The 18,793-nt window shown below is 32.0% G+C and overlaps 1 protein-coding gene across 1 annotated transcript in view; it reads right to left on the bottom strand.

Annotated features, from left to right (window-relative positions):
- Positions 1–6,141: 6,141 nt before the first annotated feature.
- The window catches only part of LOC107437062 (ephrin-B3), a 544,282-nt gene continuing 531,630 nt past the window's right edge, over positions 6,142–18,793 (bottom strand). The window contains exons 3-6 of the mRNA XM_021148830.3: positions 18,548–18,716; positions 16,590–16,694; positions 15,236–15,538; positions 6,142–13,802 (exon numbers count right to left, since the gene is read on the bottom strand). Coding sequence (XP_021004489.1) covers positions 13,648–13,802; positions 15,236–15,538; positions 16,590–16,694; positions 18,548–18,716 — 732 coding nt within the window. The 3' untranslated portion in view covers positions 6,142–13,647. The remainder of the gene's footprint in view (positions 13,803–15,235; positions 15,539–16,589; positions 16,695–18,547; positions 18,717–18,793) is intronic.

Below are 18,793 nucleotides of genomic sequence, written 5' to 3'. Positions count from 1 at the left end.
GCATGGTGTGAGTTATATGCGCTGGTATCAACGCATTTGCGTTTTAAGAAAGGGTCACTTTTATTGGTGCGTAAAACTAGTCGGATACGCACTGCATGCGAAAAATTCGGTGTTGCGATTGACAGCCTGATTGATGGAATTTATTTGAATTATTTAATGATCCATTATGGTATAACAGGCACATTATGGGCAACCGTAATTCCCATCACCTTGGAATAAAATACACGTTACGAGATGTTTGCGAAATAAAGATGAGAATATAATAGGCATCATTTATACCACGGGTGGAGAACCGGGTATCTGATTCCGATCTTGGCAGTCAGTTAAATCAGTGCTCCTCAACTCCCAGTCCATGGATCGGTAACGGTTCGTGGATCAAATGGAATCGGGTCGCCCATTTCATTGAAACTGAATTTAAATTCCTAGGTTTATACCCCAAATTAAAAATATCTGTGCTCCATTAAATTTTTATTTAAAAAAGGGGGCCCCGAAGGTAGTGACATAAATGTTTTAATGCCTTAAAAAGTAAAATAAAAAAAAGAAAACCACCACGACTGTTTTCTCTTTCAATTAGTTTTAGTTAAAAAAAATCAATCATCATAACTGTAAATATGAAAAATAAAACACGAAAGAGCGGCGTGAAATTTACATTAGAACTAATGAAGAACTTCGTCTTCTCTTTATCGTTAACACTAGAAAGACTGAAAATTAGAATATGCCTATATTGCCCAAGAGCAGTCAAAATGACTGAATTGTGAATGCGTAAATAAATTTGTTTAAAATTAATTTTTAACAATTTTTAAATTGTTTGCAGTTATATAACAAGTTATTAATAAATATTAACAATAAAAAAAAATTATATGTTGTACAAAAAGTCACAAAATTCTAAGAAATTGTGTCATTATATACATTATTGTTTTTCTAATTGAAATTAAAAGCAATTAAAATGACTTCATTAGGCAGTCTAGTGTTAATAAATCAAAATAATCTAAAATATAAACAATCAACGGGGAACACTGACTTAAATAACTCAGACGTATACACAGGAAGGCAAGTTAAATCTGTCGTAGTTGAAAGTCCTCTCGATGGTTGTCGTGTAGAAGTGTGAATAGAGGAAGCTGTTCACGTCATTTGATTGAGGCCAAAGTTGCGTTTTATTTTTATTATGGCTGTTAAAAGATAAAGACATTCTCAACCTTGAGATATGGTGTTAGGTGTTTAGTTACAGTTTGGTGATGCCATATGTGCGACCACGAGGAATGATTTAATGTATCAGCACATTATAAGGGAAAATTAAAAATGGTGTAAAATTATATTATTAATATATTTAATAGATTTAAATTATATCAAACAACTTATTACATACATTATTTGGGGAAACTATGATCATAGCGCTTAAGCTAAGGATAAAAAAAGCTTCCTTTTTAGCTTAGAAACTAGTATTTTTTAGCCACTTAAAAGAAAAAATGGAATTTAATATCAAAAACTTATTCATAAAAGTTATTAACTTCATCACATTTATTTTACATGTAGTTTTTTTTCTTCTCAAAATTTGTAAGCTCCAAGGTTTCCATTTAATAATTATCTTCTTTATATAAAACACAAGATCGACTCATCGACTCTATGCCGGACGTAAAGACTGTGAGTGCGTAAAGGTTTGTGTGAGGTTGTTACTTTTTTTTTTCTTTCCTCCAAGCCCTGGGCATGTATGTGAGGTTGTTACTGAGGGAAAGTGGCCCAGCATTATTTTAATGTATGATAATGCGTGACCTCACGCTATTGACGCTTTTCTTAAAGAAGAGGATATTCGCCGTATTAATCTCTGATGTCCCCGGATCTCAATCCTATTTAACATGTTTGGGATAATTTAGGAAGAGTCGATACACAACATAACCCCCTCCTAGGAATCTCCATAAGTTATAAGTTGCACTCTAGGAAGAATGGGATTTGTTGCCCCTAGAATTTTTTCGACATCCTCAATTAACAGTATGAAAGATTGGTGTAAGGTTGCATAGTTGTGCAAGATGGTAACATTCCATATTAGACAGAATTTTCAAAAGATGTGTCTTTATCTCTAATTCAAGATTTAATACTTTTCGATACAACCTGTCAGTTAATTCACAACTAAGATATTTTTTCTAATTCTTATTTTTTATATTCTTACTCTCATTGTAATGCATTCCAGTTTTACACCTCGCTGTGGAAGAGCTATTCACAGCAGTTCATCAACTCTGTTGAACTATTTTATGCATGTGACTTTAATAGGCGATCGCAACACTCGAATACTCCATCTAGGGAGAAGACCAGTTCCATGCCTTTGACCCTTCCCACTTCCCTCTCCTCCTCTTTTTAGTTGTATGGATGGTGTTTTCAGTAGAAATGTAAACAATAATAATCTCGAGCTCGGCACCTACTCTAGTTCCGGTTAAAAAGTTTGCAGCTGCTTATTACACGTTATTCCGATAGGCGATGTTTTCAACCGGATAATTTTGTTTTCAATAAAAGAAATAAATTAGATAATTTCGGAGCTCAAATCTGCTGTATTTGTTATTACGTAATTCTGGGGAGTTTGGAGTGAAAATTTGTTTTAGTTATTTTGTTATTTATTATTAAAAAAGGTGACATGGTTGCTAGATTTTGAATAACTCGCTTTTTTGGCAGTCTTGATTTGGCCTCTTTCCATTTGTTTATTACTGTTTGTTCGTGTTGCAAGCTGTGCACCATCTTACGTTAGTGTTAACACTTTTAGTATTGTAAACACAAGTATTGTTAGCATTGTAAACACAAGTAATAAGTAATCAAATACATTGTTTGCAAGAATCTCAAAACACAACGATGCCAAATGGCTTTAAAATACAACGGAAACAGTAACCCGGAAATTTAGGCGGTACCGATCTTGCAGCGTTCCCTAGTGTAGAAAACACCATCCATAGGAATGTAACGATATTTTCCTTTTCTTAATATTTTTTGTATTAAACTGTTAAAAATATTTTTTTAAATTTCCATGACGCTTTCTTTCAGAACTATGTTTAATGTAGTTTTCAGTTCCATATAGTTTCCTAACTTGAAAGATTTTAATCTATTTAAAAATCAAGACAAAAACTAACGTACTTCCTTCTTCTATGACTCTCCACACGCTAAAGGTGAAAGCATGCGAAGTGTTGCCATAGATAGAGAGTTCTGCTCTACGCCACTTGTCGCCCATTTCGATCGCCAATTTTGGACTCCAGTGTATTTATCTAAACTGATACACTGGACTGATAAGACACGGTAGCTGAATTGAAGAATTTATTGGATAAAGGCTTGAGATTTCTTGTAGAAAAATGTCATAATATTGATCCATTTCGTTTTTTTAACTTTCAAACTTCTTTTCAATAGAAAAGGAATACTAAGTGTTAAAGAAAGTCAAAAGTGTATCTAGCAACTAACCTTAGAAAACATGTCTTCGCCTGCCGCGGTTTTCCTAGTTCTGTATTTTATTTTTATTTTTAGTCCCGCAGTGGACATATCACAAAAACACGGTTCTCAGCAGATCACCGAAGTCAAGCATCACTGGCTGCGGTCAGTGTGCGGGTGGGTGACCACTTGGATTAGTCTGCGTAGAGACCGAGGGTGTGCGGTATTGGTCCTTGTTAAATTGTTCTACCGTAAAGTGCTCGACTTCGAGTGCAGGTCGTCGGGCCGAAGCGGGGGTGCCACCCCTCCGCAGAGGATCAAAATTGTGATGGCATGTCTCATGTCTTCGGATCATCCTCCGGGATGCTTCCCAGACCGTTGCCAATAGCCCATTGTGCAACTCTAGTGCGACGTAAATTAACAACAACAACAGCATCTTGAAAATGACTCATTTAGTTCTTTTTTTCGTATAATTAACCTTTTTAATTTGTATGCGGAAATTTTAAAATTAGCGTTCTTCCTTCAATACGTAGGATGTACCATGATGAATAAAAATTTGTACATTTTTAAGTTTCTGGAATAAATATTTTTAAAATTTATGTGACTTCTGTATAAAATCTGGAACATACCAGAAAATAATTCGAAAAAATTCGGAAAATTTTAACGAGTTTTACTTTGAAGTGATTAAGTTTGAAGCTCAGCTGGATATATAAAAGAGATTTAACGTTAACAAACGCAACAAAAATAAAATAAGCTACAACTTATCATTAAAAATAATGTGTTGATTTAATGAAATTGATGGGAAAAAAACCTCGAACTCCAAACTAATTACTGTTATTTATCAGAAAATTCAAAATTACAACATAATAAAGGGACAATAGGCAAGAAGGACAATAATAAGGCTCTTGACCACTAAGCAAAACAAAAAGCTTGTGATTATGAAGATTATTGATTTCTGATAGGAAGAAGTAAGAGATTAGCAGCTTTTAGAGTAGGAGGCTTGGTTCGGTCAGGGTATAGTTGCTTTGACAGGAAGCTCCATGTTCGAATCCCGTATATGGCTGACTAAGTTTAACGAGGATCAATACCGCACACCCTCGGTCCCTTCGTAGACTGATCCAAGTGGTCACCCACCTGCACACTGACCACAGCCAGTTATGCTTGACTTCGGTGTACTCCTGGAACCGGGTCTTAACGATCAGTCCACTGCGGACCCCAGTAATTAGAGAATCGAACTCCGGTCCCGAACGGTCGGGGTTCCATTTTCGACTCCGCTAAGACCCATCGATTGCATGCGATATGCGTGTCCGTGAAATTTGTGGAATGGAAAGTCCTGTGGTCAGTCGCTGAACAGTACCAAGGGTACAGGGATATGGAGAAACTTTCCTTCAAATTTATGTCTAAACAGAAGAAGTGGCTTCACCAATGAATGGTGTTGCCATCTATTCGAGGGATTCTGCGCCAAGACGTACTTTCACCTTTGCGGTGCTCTCTTGTCAAACGAAAGGCGCACCTTTCTGAGTTATTCGCAAAAGGTCAATGGCTGACGAGCTCGGATTGTCCAAATTTTATTAGAAACAGCGACAATTTAATTATAGCATCACGTTAAATGCATACATAGGTTGTTCATTGATAGTGACTAATTAATTTTTCTTCTTTTTCTGATAATTGAGAGCAGTGGACGGAAGTAGCGCACTACAAGTAGTGAAACTACTGTAGTCGCTACTTTTTTCGGTTTTGTAGTGTAATGTGCTATCTTTTAAAAAAGTAATGTAGTGAGTAGTGTAATAAAAAAGTAATGTGTAGCAATTCTTGTCAACTACTTTTACCGTTAGTTTAAAAAAGAAACACGGTTCTAACGCAACTAATTTTTGAAATTTGATGGGCACAAATCATCGCGGGTCCGTCAATGGATGCAATGAAAATGACCCGGTGACTGTATCTGAGATTTAACAGCCATTCTAATATTTAAACTAGCCATTATGAAAAATGGATAATTAATCACTTAGGACTCATTTTTACATGCGAATGCACACTCGTGAGACATTGATGTTATTTAAATGGAAAGGAACGTATTTTCGATGTGCTTAATTTTTCAGATGAATAAAAGAGCATTAAACAATTAAAAAATTGCAAGTATTTGATAATTTCGCTTTCTTAAATTAAATATTTGTTGTTGAAAAAGACATTAAAAAGCTGAAGGTTAAATGAACAAATTCGAAAAAAAGTTTTGAAATAACAAACTGGCTCATGTAAACATGAATAAATGTTTTTTAATTTTACCCTTATATTTAATGTAAGCGAATTTCTTTTTCAAAAGAAATTTGGACATAAGCGTTCTTCAGTAAAGTTCGTCTCCTTAAAGTAGTTACTGCTGTTGTTGACGTATGCCTGTTTAGGCGGAGGGGGTGCGATTGTTCTTGTTTTCCAGTGGCGCCATCTATGGCCAAGAAAAGTAGTTAATAAATTTCAAAATAGTTTGTAGTCATCTATGTCCAAGAAAACTACCTTTCTTGGCCATTGTGGCGACATCTATGGCCAAGAAAAGTAGTTAATAAATTTCAAAATAGTTTGTAGTCACTGCATTTAAAAAAAGTAGTTGTAGTCAACTATATTTGTACCAAAGTAGTTTTAGTAAACTACACAAATAATGTAGTTTTTCCTTCAACCACTGATTGAGCGTTAGCATGAAGAAGAAAAATTATGGAATAAAATTGAATACCGTTAAATAAAAACAGATGCAAATTACTGTACACAATTTTTAATTACAATGGCAAGAGATGATACAAAAATGTATAGAATGGTTTTTTTCATTCTTTTTATGTCATTGCGAGCACCGCATGTATCAAAGCAATGCTGCAGCAAATCTCACAAAGCAATTAGTACCTTCTTATTTCTGTACATCAAATGAAATTTAAGTTTTTAGTATACACAAAAATTACAAACATAAATATTCACGAGTGACGCAATATCATCACAATGAAAGTAATTCACAAAACACTATTGCAAAGCTCTCGATCAGACCCATGAATGAATTACCTTTTCAAATAAAGAGGAATTCATTGCCTTAAGTCATTAAACTTCAAAAAATAATCTAATTATTTTTATGCAAATTAATCTTATTACAATTAATAGAAATTTTCTATCGGATATAAGAACTTTTGTATATGGTGTTCTTGTTTAAGGTGAACTTCTGTACATACCTTATACCTAAGCGTTCTAGTTCCTATTATTGGGATGCAACATTTATTTAGCAAATTTATTTTCTATTTAACAGAAAAATAACCACAAGTAATGAGATTGGAATTAAACAATAGCCTGAAAATTATTTAATAATTTTGATTTTACGTCATAAAGCAAATAATTATCATATTTATGTAATAGAAGATTCCCAATTGTTAAAACTATTTTTCAAATTTTTCAGATTATTAATTTAAGTTTTTTTTATAAAAATAACTTTACATACCTTAAAATATTTTTGTAGAAATTACTTATTATCCCCAAAAAATGTGATGCACATTTTTATTATTATTTATTTTTAAAAAAATTTAATAACAGATTTGCAATTTTGCGAACAGACGAATAAGTATTTTAGGAATCTTCTTTTAATATTGAGTGTTAACTTTTATTTTTAAATAAAATAGAATTTTTTGGATCCTAAATTAGTGCATTTCATTTGAAATTTTATTTTTTAGAAAAATGATTTAAAAGTTTGTATTGTTTAAATGAAAACTATTAGTTTTACTTCAGATTCCTCTTTTTAAGAAGATTGACATTTCATGTGCACCATTTTTTACGAACTAATAAAAAGAAAAGTATAAATGCTTTTCCAAATGATTAAAAAAAATTCCAATAGATAATACAGGATGATTAAAAGCAATTTTTTGATCTGTGGTACATAAAGTTAATAAAATAGCTAAGTTCTGTTGCTTGTATATGTCTTCGTAGCAAACGATTTAAAGCAGTTCTCGTGTGATTTGCGTTTATGTTATTATATTATGTTATTTGTTGTTCAATTATATCCAAGAACAGTCCAACAAATGAGAACTGCAAGCAAATTCACCAAACGTCAACTAAAAGTAATGTCAAAATTACTAACTTCAAAGGTTTCAAGCAAATAGAATAAGAAGGTTTCTTATTCCACAAAATTTTTAATTTATCGTCAAGGCATTAAAGCATTAGAACTTAGTTATGAGTTTTTAGGGGTCAAACTTGGAGACACCTCTGTATTTTGAATAGTTCACTTATTAATTTTAATGACATAAGAGATGATAGAAACGAGAGCTTTGCAATCAACAACAGAAAATGATGAAGAAAATAATAATATGCAATCACAGGTGTTTTTGTTTAATTTGATGAGCGCTCGGTTAGCTAACAATGCCTAACTAAAATTTTCATAATGAGAACAAACTTTCAGTATGAATTTTACATCGCACAAAATGAAAAATATGTTAATAAACTGCATTTCATACTAATTTCTCCAAGTTCAGTAAATTAAAACACTTTGTACGATAATTGTTGAAAACATCTTTATTAAAGCTTGTGGGATTTTGCATTAATGCTTTTTTTGCATCAAATTTATTTCATTGCATTGATATATTTGTGAAAAAGTTAAAACATATTTATGAATATGTTTTAAAGTTTCTTCCATTAGCTATTCCTCTGGTTAAGAAAAACAACAGGAAAAGGATATCAAAAACGCGGCTTTTACATTGGTTTTTGTGACATTAATTTTTCAATAATAAAGTTACAAAAAGAAAGGAAGATCTCAGGGCAATATAATGCTAAATTGCACTTTTTTCAAAAATGTACTTTTTTTCCTCACTAACTTTTTTTGGGTATTGATTCCAGATGAGATGTTACAATTTTATAGAATTTTTATAAGATAACACCGCAATAAATCAAAGCATATGATAAGTAAATATCATGCCATTTTAAAACGCCTCAAAATGTGGCTTATCATTATATTGATCCAAGCTCTCCAAATGATTTTTCTAATACTTTTTTGTGTTTTGTGATTTTTATATCGGGGTTTTGTGCACATAAAGGGTTAAATTGATCAATTATAGAGAAAAACATACATGAATAATTTTTCTTTTATTTACACGATGAATTTCAACGACTCGAAATTTGACGAAAAATATATATACTTTAATTTTGATAGATACAGAAAATAGTATTTTACCTGATTTTAACAAAGAACGTTTTTTTAAAGACTAATAAATTAAATTTAATTTAAAAGTTTTCTTATTAGCATTATTCAAAAATTAATTTATATTGCTAACATTAATTAAAAATTAGGTAAATTAATATAATGTGTTCAAATAAAAAAATTAAGAATTTAAATTTGTTATATCTATTAAATTGCAGTGGAATTGACTAAAAATTTGTTAAATTTATATGTTGATTAAATCATAACTTATCTAACTTATAAATCATAACTTAACTTATGATAATCAAGATTAAAACTTACAATTTGTCTCAAAAAATATTACAATTGATTTCATAAAATAAAATGATAGGTTTAAAATCAAATTTTATTATATTTTAAATTTAGGAATAAAGTAGGTGTATTAGTATTTTTTTAAAAGAGTCACTTCAAAATTATTTTTGTGTTTTAGTTCCCTGTTTTAAAACTAGTATCATAATTTTACCCTGTTGATTACAGTGAAATAAATATAATGTTTCAAAAGACTAACGTTATAAATAAAAAAGAGCGTTTACATGAATCAGCAAATATTGTTTAGGCAAAATAAATAATAATTAAATTTATTTTACAAAATATTTAAGGAACTTTTTTTGAAGAAAAGAAGAGAGTTTTTAACAGGATTTTAATTTTAAGCAAATAAAAACTTGTATTTAATACCTGTCCTGGATATTAAAGGATATAAAATAATGCTACAGTGGATACAAAATAATGCTACAGTGTCATAAAGAAGCTACAGCATATAAAACTTCAAATGATTTGTTTTTAGATAATACACAGCATTATAAGAATTATTGTATGTCATTACATATAAAAACTGTAGAAGATTTGTTTTCACATATTTTAATAAACGTTGCAAAGTCATAAAGATGTTATTGCATATAAAATTCCAAATGATTTTTCTCTCCACATAATTAGGTGAAAAATGCAGCGATGTCATAAGCATGTTGTTAGCTGTTGGATACAAAAACTTCAGGTGATTTGTTTTCCCATTAATTAAGCAAAATAATGAAGCGATGCAATAACACAAAACAAATAAATAATGGCATTTTCACTGATTTATGTGAAGCATGGATTGAAACAGACCTTATAAACATTGACACATTAAACATCTAATCTTGTTTCACAACATTTCATCAGATAAAAAAAAAATTATACAATCCAGTATCATTTTTATAAAATAAATATCAGGCCTTTTATCCATTTTATTCCTTTTAACCCTTGGTAGTTCATGGCACTGTTGGAAATAGTTTAGCAAGTCTTTCTGGGAAAAAAAAACATAGTTTTTCCCGAAAACAAATTCTTTAGTTTTATTAGCGCTTTTAAGCCACTTCATGTTCCTAATAAAACATACATCTTTTAAAAGTTATAAATTACGTAGAAAGTTTTTCTTATATATATATATATATTTATTTATTTATTTATATATAGCACACTGTACAAAAGAAAAAAAACTTAGAACATCAAATATCATACAGCAGATCTCACTGTTTAGATGCGAATTAATTCCGAATCGCATTGACACAAATATTACAGCTAATAAATTTCCACAAAACAGGTTTTTGGGAAAACCGTAGCCAGCCTCGCACAAAAAAATTTCTACAAGATATACGAATCTCATGAATCTGATTAAGTTAGTGAATAGTCTTCAAGAATCTGTATAGCTTGATTATAAATAAACGATTAATAACACAGGATGTTCCGCAAATTATATAACTCAAAAGCTTTAAGAATTTTCTGTAGTAAACCTAGGCTTCCTTATTTTTTTTCTTATATCAATCAACGTTTTTCTTTTCTAAGCACTCATTAATACAAAGTGTCTTGTAATCACAGACTTTAACATATATTTTAAAAATCCTTCTCAAAAATGAAGTAAATAAATATGCACATTGTATTACTTAACTTAGTAAATTGTAAAAACGGAATAAAAACTTAACGAATAACTATTGAGGAAATCAGGATTAAAAACATCAAAAGCAGTCTGATTTTTGAATGAAACCTGATGGTGTTTTCAAATAATACGTTTTTCTTCCTCCTTATAGTTTATCAGACAATCAAACAGGTCTTGACGCTTATAATCTCGTCTTCCTTGTAAATGACTCGTCAAATTTTAATCGGGTTTATTTTTTTGTGGGTTTGAATATTAATTTGCGAATCCTAACATATGTATTTTTTTACTATCTTTTTGATAAGGATTCTAAGGTCGGGATTTTAGTATTAAGGGCAGTGATTATGGAACACACTGGTTATCAATGCAATATGTTATAAAACTAACTGATTTAGTGTGTTATAGAACTAACGTTTTATACCAAACAAACAAAAGTAATTTTAGTAATTTTGTAGTGAATAATTTTAGAGTTTGATAGGATATATAAAGACTTGAGTTGACAACTAGGGAAATAATGCAATCTTCTAATTTACAATTAGTATTATTGGCGTCAAATAACAATAAAGTTTTGCTTTTAGTTATGAAGAAAATCAGTCCTAGATTTTTTTAAATCGGAAATTGGCAATCTTTATGTGGCATTGATATCTTATTAGGTTTATGTGGAATTTATATCTTATTAGGTTTATGTGAAATTTAGTATATTTCATTAGGTTTATGTGGAATTGATACCTTATTAGGTTTATGAGGAATTGATATCTTATTAGGTTTATGCGGAATTTATATCTTATCTTGGATAAATGGCGTCATAACCGAAGAATTTTATGTAGCTTAAAATTCAAAAATAACTACGACACTATTAGAGTGTGAACTCTTGTAGTTGCACCAAATTATATTTTAATATTTATGATAAAACATCCTGTACGTTGGACAAAAAAAAAATAATTATAAAGAAAAAAAATACTATTCGAGAACCGACACTATCTTGAGCAGTTAGTAAATATAATCCATTTGACGTAGTTGTTGCTATTAAAAAAGAATTCAATATCTCATATGCAGTTGGCTATTCATCGTTAGCTAGCTCATTTTTTATATTTTAATATCAATGGCAGAAAATTTGAACTAATTTTGATAAGTTTTACGAAGGTAATTTCTTCAATAAAAAACTAAAGAGACTTTTGAAAAGTTAGAATGTTTATAAACATCAGATTTTTTTCCCCATCGAAAAATGCCTTATTTAAAATATGACAGAATAATTGTTTCATAAACGTTATTATAATTCGTTCCTAAATCATATTTCTCCATTAGGCACTTCAATGAATACCTTTTTCAATCTGGATCAAAAAATTGTTAACTGATCAAAAAATGTGAGTTTTTTAACTGTTGAAATTTGAAATAAATACCAATTCGTTTCGTAATCACCATTTCTAACATATATTTTTAATATTCTTGTAAAAAATAAAGTAAAAACTCTTTGTAATGTAAATTAAGGATCACAAATGAATATTTAAGTGATAAAAAACAAAACGTAACGAATCATTATCAATAAAGTGAAAGATTATTAAAATGCTTCAACAACATTTTTTTGTGGTTTGAATATTAACTTGAGACTCATAATGTGCACATTTTCCCAACCGTATTTTTGATGAGGACTCAAAATATAAATATTAAGATCAGTAATTATAGAGCAATTTGTATAAACGAGCCGTGGACATAAACTCCTTTCTCAATCAGAGCAATTTTGCCTGGCTTCCTTAAAATAAGGATTTAGGTACTCTTCTAGAATCTCAAGTAACAGAAGAAGTATCACTCAAGTAAGCTGTACTGTGCGGCTTTAAGGAGAACTCCCCCAGACTAAAAGTCTAGGACTGTCTGCTGCTATAGTAACAAGCGAGAGCACATTTCTAATGGGGATGCAATGGAGGAATGAAGGTGTCGATAGGTTTACTCTCACCGATCTATGCCAAGATTAAGACAAAATTATTCACCACAAACATCTATTTGAAGTGGCTTTTCCTCGTAACCATAGTAGCCGCCACGACGCGAGACTGATGTCCTGAGGAGTTCTCCTAAACAACACACCATAAAAAAAGGACGTGTACCGGGCGTTCACGAAACTCAGAGAATCACACCCAGAATGGAAATAAGCGAGAACAGCTATTATGATTTTTTGTGTTATGCACAGGGAGGTCCTGATCATAAGAGGTCCGGCACTGAGTTCTCTGTTTTAATTTGCTATCATGAACTGAAGTCATTACTTAACATTACTTAAGTGAACTTAAGTCATTGATTAGTACTTTCCAAATGGGCTCAAGATAGCATAAAAAAACTTATTTTCCGAATAATTAATTTTATAAAATGCATTATCTTATTTAAACAACTAAGCATAAAAGCTCCCAAAATAATTCAGAATAATTATCTTTTCAGATTTAGAACTTTAATCACGGTAAAAGCTTTAATAAATAATAAATGTGTGCGAGCTAGTACGAGAGAATTCTAGACAAACGAAATCAAATGGAACTACTCCGCTAGGCGTGCTGTCAAAGTCCTAAAGGTATTTTTTTTAAGCTCAGCAAATTAATACCATCGTGATGCGAGATGACATCAGGTTGTTGTTCAAGGAGAAGCTCGGCAAGTACATTTGGAACTTAATCAATTCGGCTGGCCGCGGTCTGGTCAGATAAAAATTAAAACAAAAAACGAAACATATAACAACAAATTAAGTATCCGAGCTTTGTTGAAGGCAGTCATCACCCGATGGCACTTTTTACACAACACACACACACAAACAATAAACACAGATGTTCGCGGATCTTGATGGATAGTCCAAAGGTGTCCGCGAATATTGTTGAATAGTCTTTCTTTACAAGAATAAAAAGACTCAAAAAGAGACTTATTTTTCAGCTCTTGAACCATGCACATCGAGGACACAAAATAAAATTAGTCTCTTTTTTATTTTTGTTTTCCTTTTTTGTAAACACACCGGATGTAGCGACGAATGGCATCGCCAAGAAGACACACGCACAAGTAACACATTCATTGTCCACAAGTAACTAGATCTCCGCGAGGTCTCCTTGCATGAAAATTTGGATCCACAAAGTGCGACTGGGGATGTAGTAGTGACTGGTCCACGAATCGCGGATGGTCCACGTGAGTACATTCACCTATACTGTAGTCCAACTAAAAGTTGACAAATTAAGCAGGCAACAAAACAGTAATAAGCTCCTAGGGGACTGAGCCACCTTAGAGTAGCAGGGGCTGAATTCACTAGCTCTTCATTCTTTGCTTGTTCCCTTTTCGGTTTTTCAACCTCTTCTGTAAGAGAACAATTTTTTAGATATTAATATTCAATATTTGGCTTTAAAAAAAAAAAGAAAAAAAATTCAAAAAGTATTGGAAAATTGAATCGGTGGTTTTAACTACGGCTCGAATTAATTGATACGTACTATTCAATTAATTGCTATGTGAGTTGGTCTTAATCAACTATTCAATGCTAAAACTTTTCTTTCCGTTGAATAATAATATATTTATTATTTCATTGCAAGTAGAATATTTGTAGTTTTGTGATTGATTTAAACTACCAACCGTTTGATTTTAAGATTAAAATTCTCATAACTGCATTTCAATCGCATAAAACATCATCAAAACTAGATCTAATATCTATAAACAATGGAAGTTTTATTTAATTGCTTTTATACTTTTTCATCTCTTCTATTAATTAATATTTGTTTCCAATGCCCACCTGGGAATGACCTAAATCATACACGCATCTGAAGGGCAGATTTGTTAGCTACTCTTTCAGGGGCACCAAATCAGGTGGGCCAACGTTGCTCCCACAGTAAGGACAGATGGTACAGAGAATGAAAGAACATCCATGCCTTGCCCGGGATTCGAATCCAGAACATATCTGATTCAAGACCAGTTCCCTGAACTCTACACAGGCCGGTCAGCTACTAATATAATAATTAAGATTGATAGGTATCTGATACAAAAAGGGCCGGTTGCTTGGAAGCAATAATCAGTTGTATAAGTTTATAACTGATATCTAAAAAATAATGCATAACGAATCGCCAAAGTATTTCCGACCAGTATTTATTAAGCAAGTTATTTAAATCAGTAATTAAAGTTTTTTTAAGGTCAAGTGCCACTACCAAGTATGCATTTAACCGGTACTCCGAGTACGGATGTTTCTCCTAATTTATCCTCATCAGATATTAAAATATCGAATAAATATAATAATATCAACCGAATAGATTAATATCAAGTCGGATATAACAAATATTTCGCACATTCACCAAAGAGACTATGCGATTGTTGACATTCACCAAAGCGACTAGGTGATTGTTGACATTCACCAAAGCGATTAGGTGATTGTTGACACTCACCAAAGCGACTAGGTGATTGTTGACATTTACCAAAGCAACTAGGTGATTGCTGACATTCACCGGTGAATGTCGACATTCTTTTGATTTCGGTCATTCACGGTAATATAACTAAACTAGTTCCCAACCGAAGTTGTTACCTAATACTTAAAAAAAATTTTTGAAGACGCTTCATATAGCAACCTTGTCTTTTGAGGCTGGGTTATCTCTGGTAATGTCAGTGTTTTATCTCTCATCATTTGCTGTGACCCGAATGTAATAAACAAGGCAAAAATTTGTGAGAAGATAATTGACTCAAGTCTATGCTAATGTCAAAAATTATGCCTAGGTGTGAAAATTGTTTTAACCACTGTAAGGTATACAAACCTTTACTTTTGTCAGAGGATGGCGACCTGTCCATCTCATCTTCAATGGGTATTTCGTAGGGTCTCTGGTAGTATGGTGGCCGTGGTCTCCTAGAAGTTGGTACAGGGCGTATTCCTCTTGGAACTGCTGTGGAGTAAGTAGATGAAGGTACAATGGCTGGATAGAAAATTTGGTTTGTATCGAAAGGATTGTTTTCCATTGGTCGAGATGAAGTGTTGTGAACATTCGGGGCAACAGATACCGGCACCGAAACATTCACTTTAGAAGTTTGGTGGCTGGAAGAGCCTCCTGTGGCAGCATCACCTGTACAATAAAATAACAGTTTTAATCAATGAGCCTATGAGAAGCATAATAGAGACTATATCAAACTTCATCTATCAAAAGGTACATCTATAGAATTAAGTTTACACGTCTTACAAACTAGAGAATTGGTATTTAATTTTTGTAGTCGTAGTTACGCCATGAGCGTTATAATAATGTACTAAATTTGGAAATAAATAATTTACTCTTTCGTTTAAAAGAAGCTGAAGAATATCATCATTAGTGAATACAATTTATTTTAGAACTTCTTATGATTATGTATGAATATAGGATCTTTTACCTTAGAAAAGACAGTTCGTGTTTTTATAATGTCATAAAGTTTAGGTTTTGTTCTTAGAGCCATCGGCTAGTGCTGCTACAAAACTACAAGGTAAAGTTTTTAGGGTCATCATTTGGTGATAAATATAAACATACGAAGTCGGTCACTTCATCTCAGCCTATATGTTGTTGTCCTATGCCATTAGGGAAAGGGGTGCGATTGTTCTTGTTTTCAAGTGGCGCCATCTATGGCCGAGAATTCAGCTTCTGCCATGCCCGTTTATAGAGTGAACTCATTCTTACATCCAGTCATACATTTATCCACCGATCGTAATTTAGACCTGAACCAGAGAACGATCTATCTCCATTTCAGTACCCCCAGAGGTATAATTTGTTAAGAGAACATGGGGGACTTTGTGGTCCGACATATTTAACGTGCACCATTCACCATTTACTTCGGTTGGCTGGATTCAAACGCCCCTTTTCACGAACATATGAGTCCAACGCCTTGCCAACTAGGCTATCCCGGCCCTAGCTATATAATGGTTAAGTTTAATCACATAATTAAGAGTTCTAAGTCTAAATCAAAACTATTACATCGGTTAATTTTTACACTCAGATTTACATGACATTAGGTTTTCAACAGCTAGAAGTTTGTACTTTTAACAGTGTTGATTGTTATAGTTGAACACTTTTTTTAAATGTTTTTAAAGTTCATAGTTTTTCACAAATATGAGTTTTTAAACTATGGAAACAATTACACAATTTAACATACCTTTTGAAGGACCGCAGCAAACTTTGAAGATTACTTTCATATTGTGGGTAGCACAACGACCTCCTACTCTTTGATGAAGACCTTCTGGCTCACCAGTAGATGTCGCTGTAAGAGAATTTAAACTTATTAAAAATAAAGAAGACAATAAAAATTACAGCTCTAAAATTAAGATATATCTTATGCATGTGAATACGAAGACGTCATTTATTAATAAATTAAAAGCTAATAGAACTAAAAGCATTGTGATGACGGGTAAACTTCGTTTGATTTTTAAAACTTAGGTACCATCTTTATAAGTTTTTAAATCAAAGGAAGTATTTTAATGTTCTGAGTCAGTTCTTATCAATAAGTTATTAAATTATATTATGAGTTAATTTTTTTATTACAGTCATCTTTTCGCTTCAGTTTCTTAGGATAATTCATTCAATAGCATTTTTTTTCTCTAGAAATTTAAGTGATGTCTAACAGTTATGCACTAATCTTAAGTTTACTTCGGTTAATTATATCAAACAGAACAGACTTATTAACAAAATACATAGTTACCTCAAATATACTACCTTAAATTTTAAAAAAAATTGAGCACATTTTTAAAAAAAAATTATTCTGCTTTCTCATTCTTAATTTTAGGCAATATATCAAGTACAGTGAAACCTCCAGGAAAAACCATCTCTATGTAGCGACCACTTCTATTTACGATCATTTTTGGGAGGCACGGAATTTGTGTTAAAGAAAACCTTTAGGAGAGACCATTAAAACCTCTCCCACAGACCGGGCAAACATTTGCACCAAAAGCGGAAAAAGTCAAATAAGGAAACACTGAAAAATATTGCAATCACCTCATGTTGCAATCAGAGTGAACTAAAGACGATGTTATTAACGATTTACTTTTAGAGTTGGAAGTTAAATTAGAAGAAAAAAAAGTTCTTTTAGTAAAAAACAAGTATCTCAAACAAACCTCTTTTCATCGTTTAAAGCTAACTAATTTTCATGATATAAAATTAAATCAGGGATCTGTCCAGACATTTTGTGAAAGGTCCGGTTTTTTGTGAAATTGTGAAAAAATTACTCCCATTCTTTCAACAGCGGTCCTGCTTTTATGAACTTGTGCAAATAGGGTCCAGTTATTGCAAAAAACTTTTTCAATAAGTCATTCAATTGTAAATAGATACAAGATTATGCTCAGCACTGTAAAATTGTAATAAAAAAAATTAAATTTTCAAAAATAAACAGCAATTGCTGTTTCTAAATTAGAGATACAAATATTTGGTATTTAGCCTATACTGCTGAACGCAGAATATTCATTTCAGACGAATAATGGAAGAATCGTCTGCCGAAGACAAAACTTAATTCGTTTACAACCATGTTTCTTGTTTTCTGCCCCGGCAAGGGTTTATTCAATTAACAAAACAATAATGAAGATAAACAAATTTGTGAAGGGTCCGATTAAAAGAAAAATCATTTCGTGAAGGGTCCATTTTTAAGTTAAAATATTTAGTGAAGGGTCCGTTTTTATGAAAAGATATTTTGTGAAGGGTCCGTTGACGGACCCTAATTTCTTCTAAACAGACCCCTGATTAGCTGCAAACTTGAACAAAAAACATAATTGTTTATTTATTTAAAATAGCTTTATCATTTGTAACTGGCGAATTTGTTTTTACACATAATTATTTCAGTTGGCATCATCTTTAATGACGCTAAATTTTATTCATAGACCCGTTTTTTCAAGACGCCAACATAAGTGGCATTTCCGCACTGAGAAGATGACACTGACTAAAAATAAAATCGTGCGCGAAAAATGATGTACCTTTGATAACAAATATGAAGTCAATGGAGGTAACCTCCAAGAACGACCATTTTACTATGGAACGGAGAGTGGTCGTTCCCGAGAGGTTTCACTGTATAGCAGTTGTCGCCTTAATACTCGTAAATGAGACAAAAGGAACAGAAACTAGACTTACAGACGAAGTAGTAGTCATGTCCAGGGAGAAATTCTAAACCTCCAGGTTGAGGTGTGAATGATCTGAAAGTGATAGTGAAGTACATAAGCTGATTAGGTTTATCACAGACCGCTATGATACGCGGATTAGGATTCGTTATTCTGCAAGAATCATATTCTTCTTTCGATACCTAAGGACAGAAAACACAACATTTAGTATACATAATCACCTACTAATAGTATTTACTAGAACTGGCGAAATAGAAAT

Source organism: Parasteatoda tepidariorum, chromosome 4, assembly GCF_043381705.1.
Source record: "Parasteatoda tepidariorum isolate YZ-2023 chromosome 4, CAS_Ptep_4.0, whole genome shotgun sequence".
In the NCBI taxonomy this organism is placed as follows: Eukaryota; Metazoa; Arthropoda; class Arachnida; order Araneae; family Theridiidae; genus Parasteatoda; species Parasteatoda tepidariorum.
This window is presented reverse-complemented; position numbering and strand designations above follow the sequence as displayed.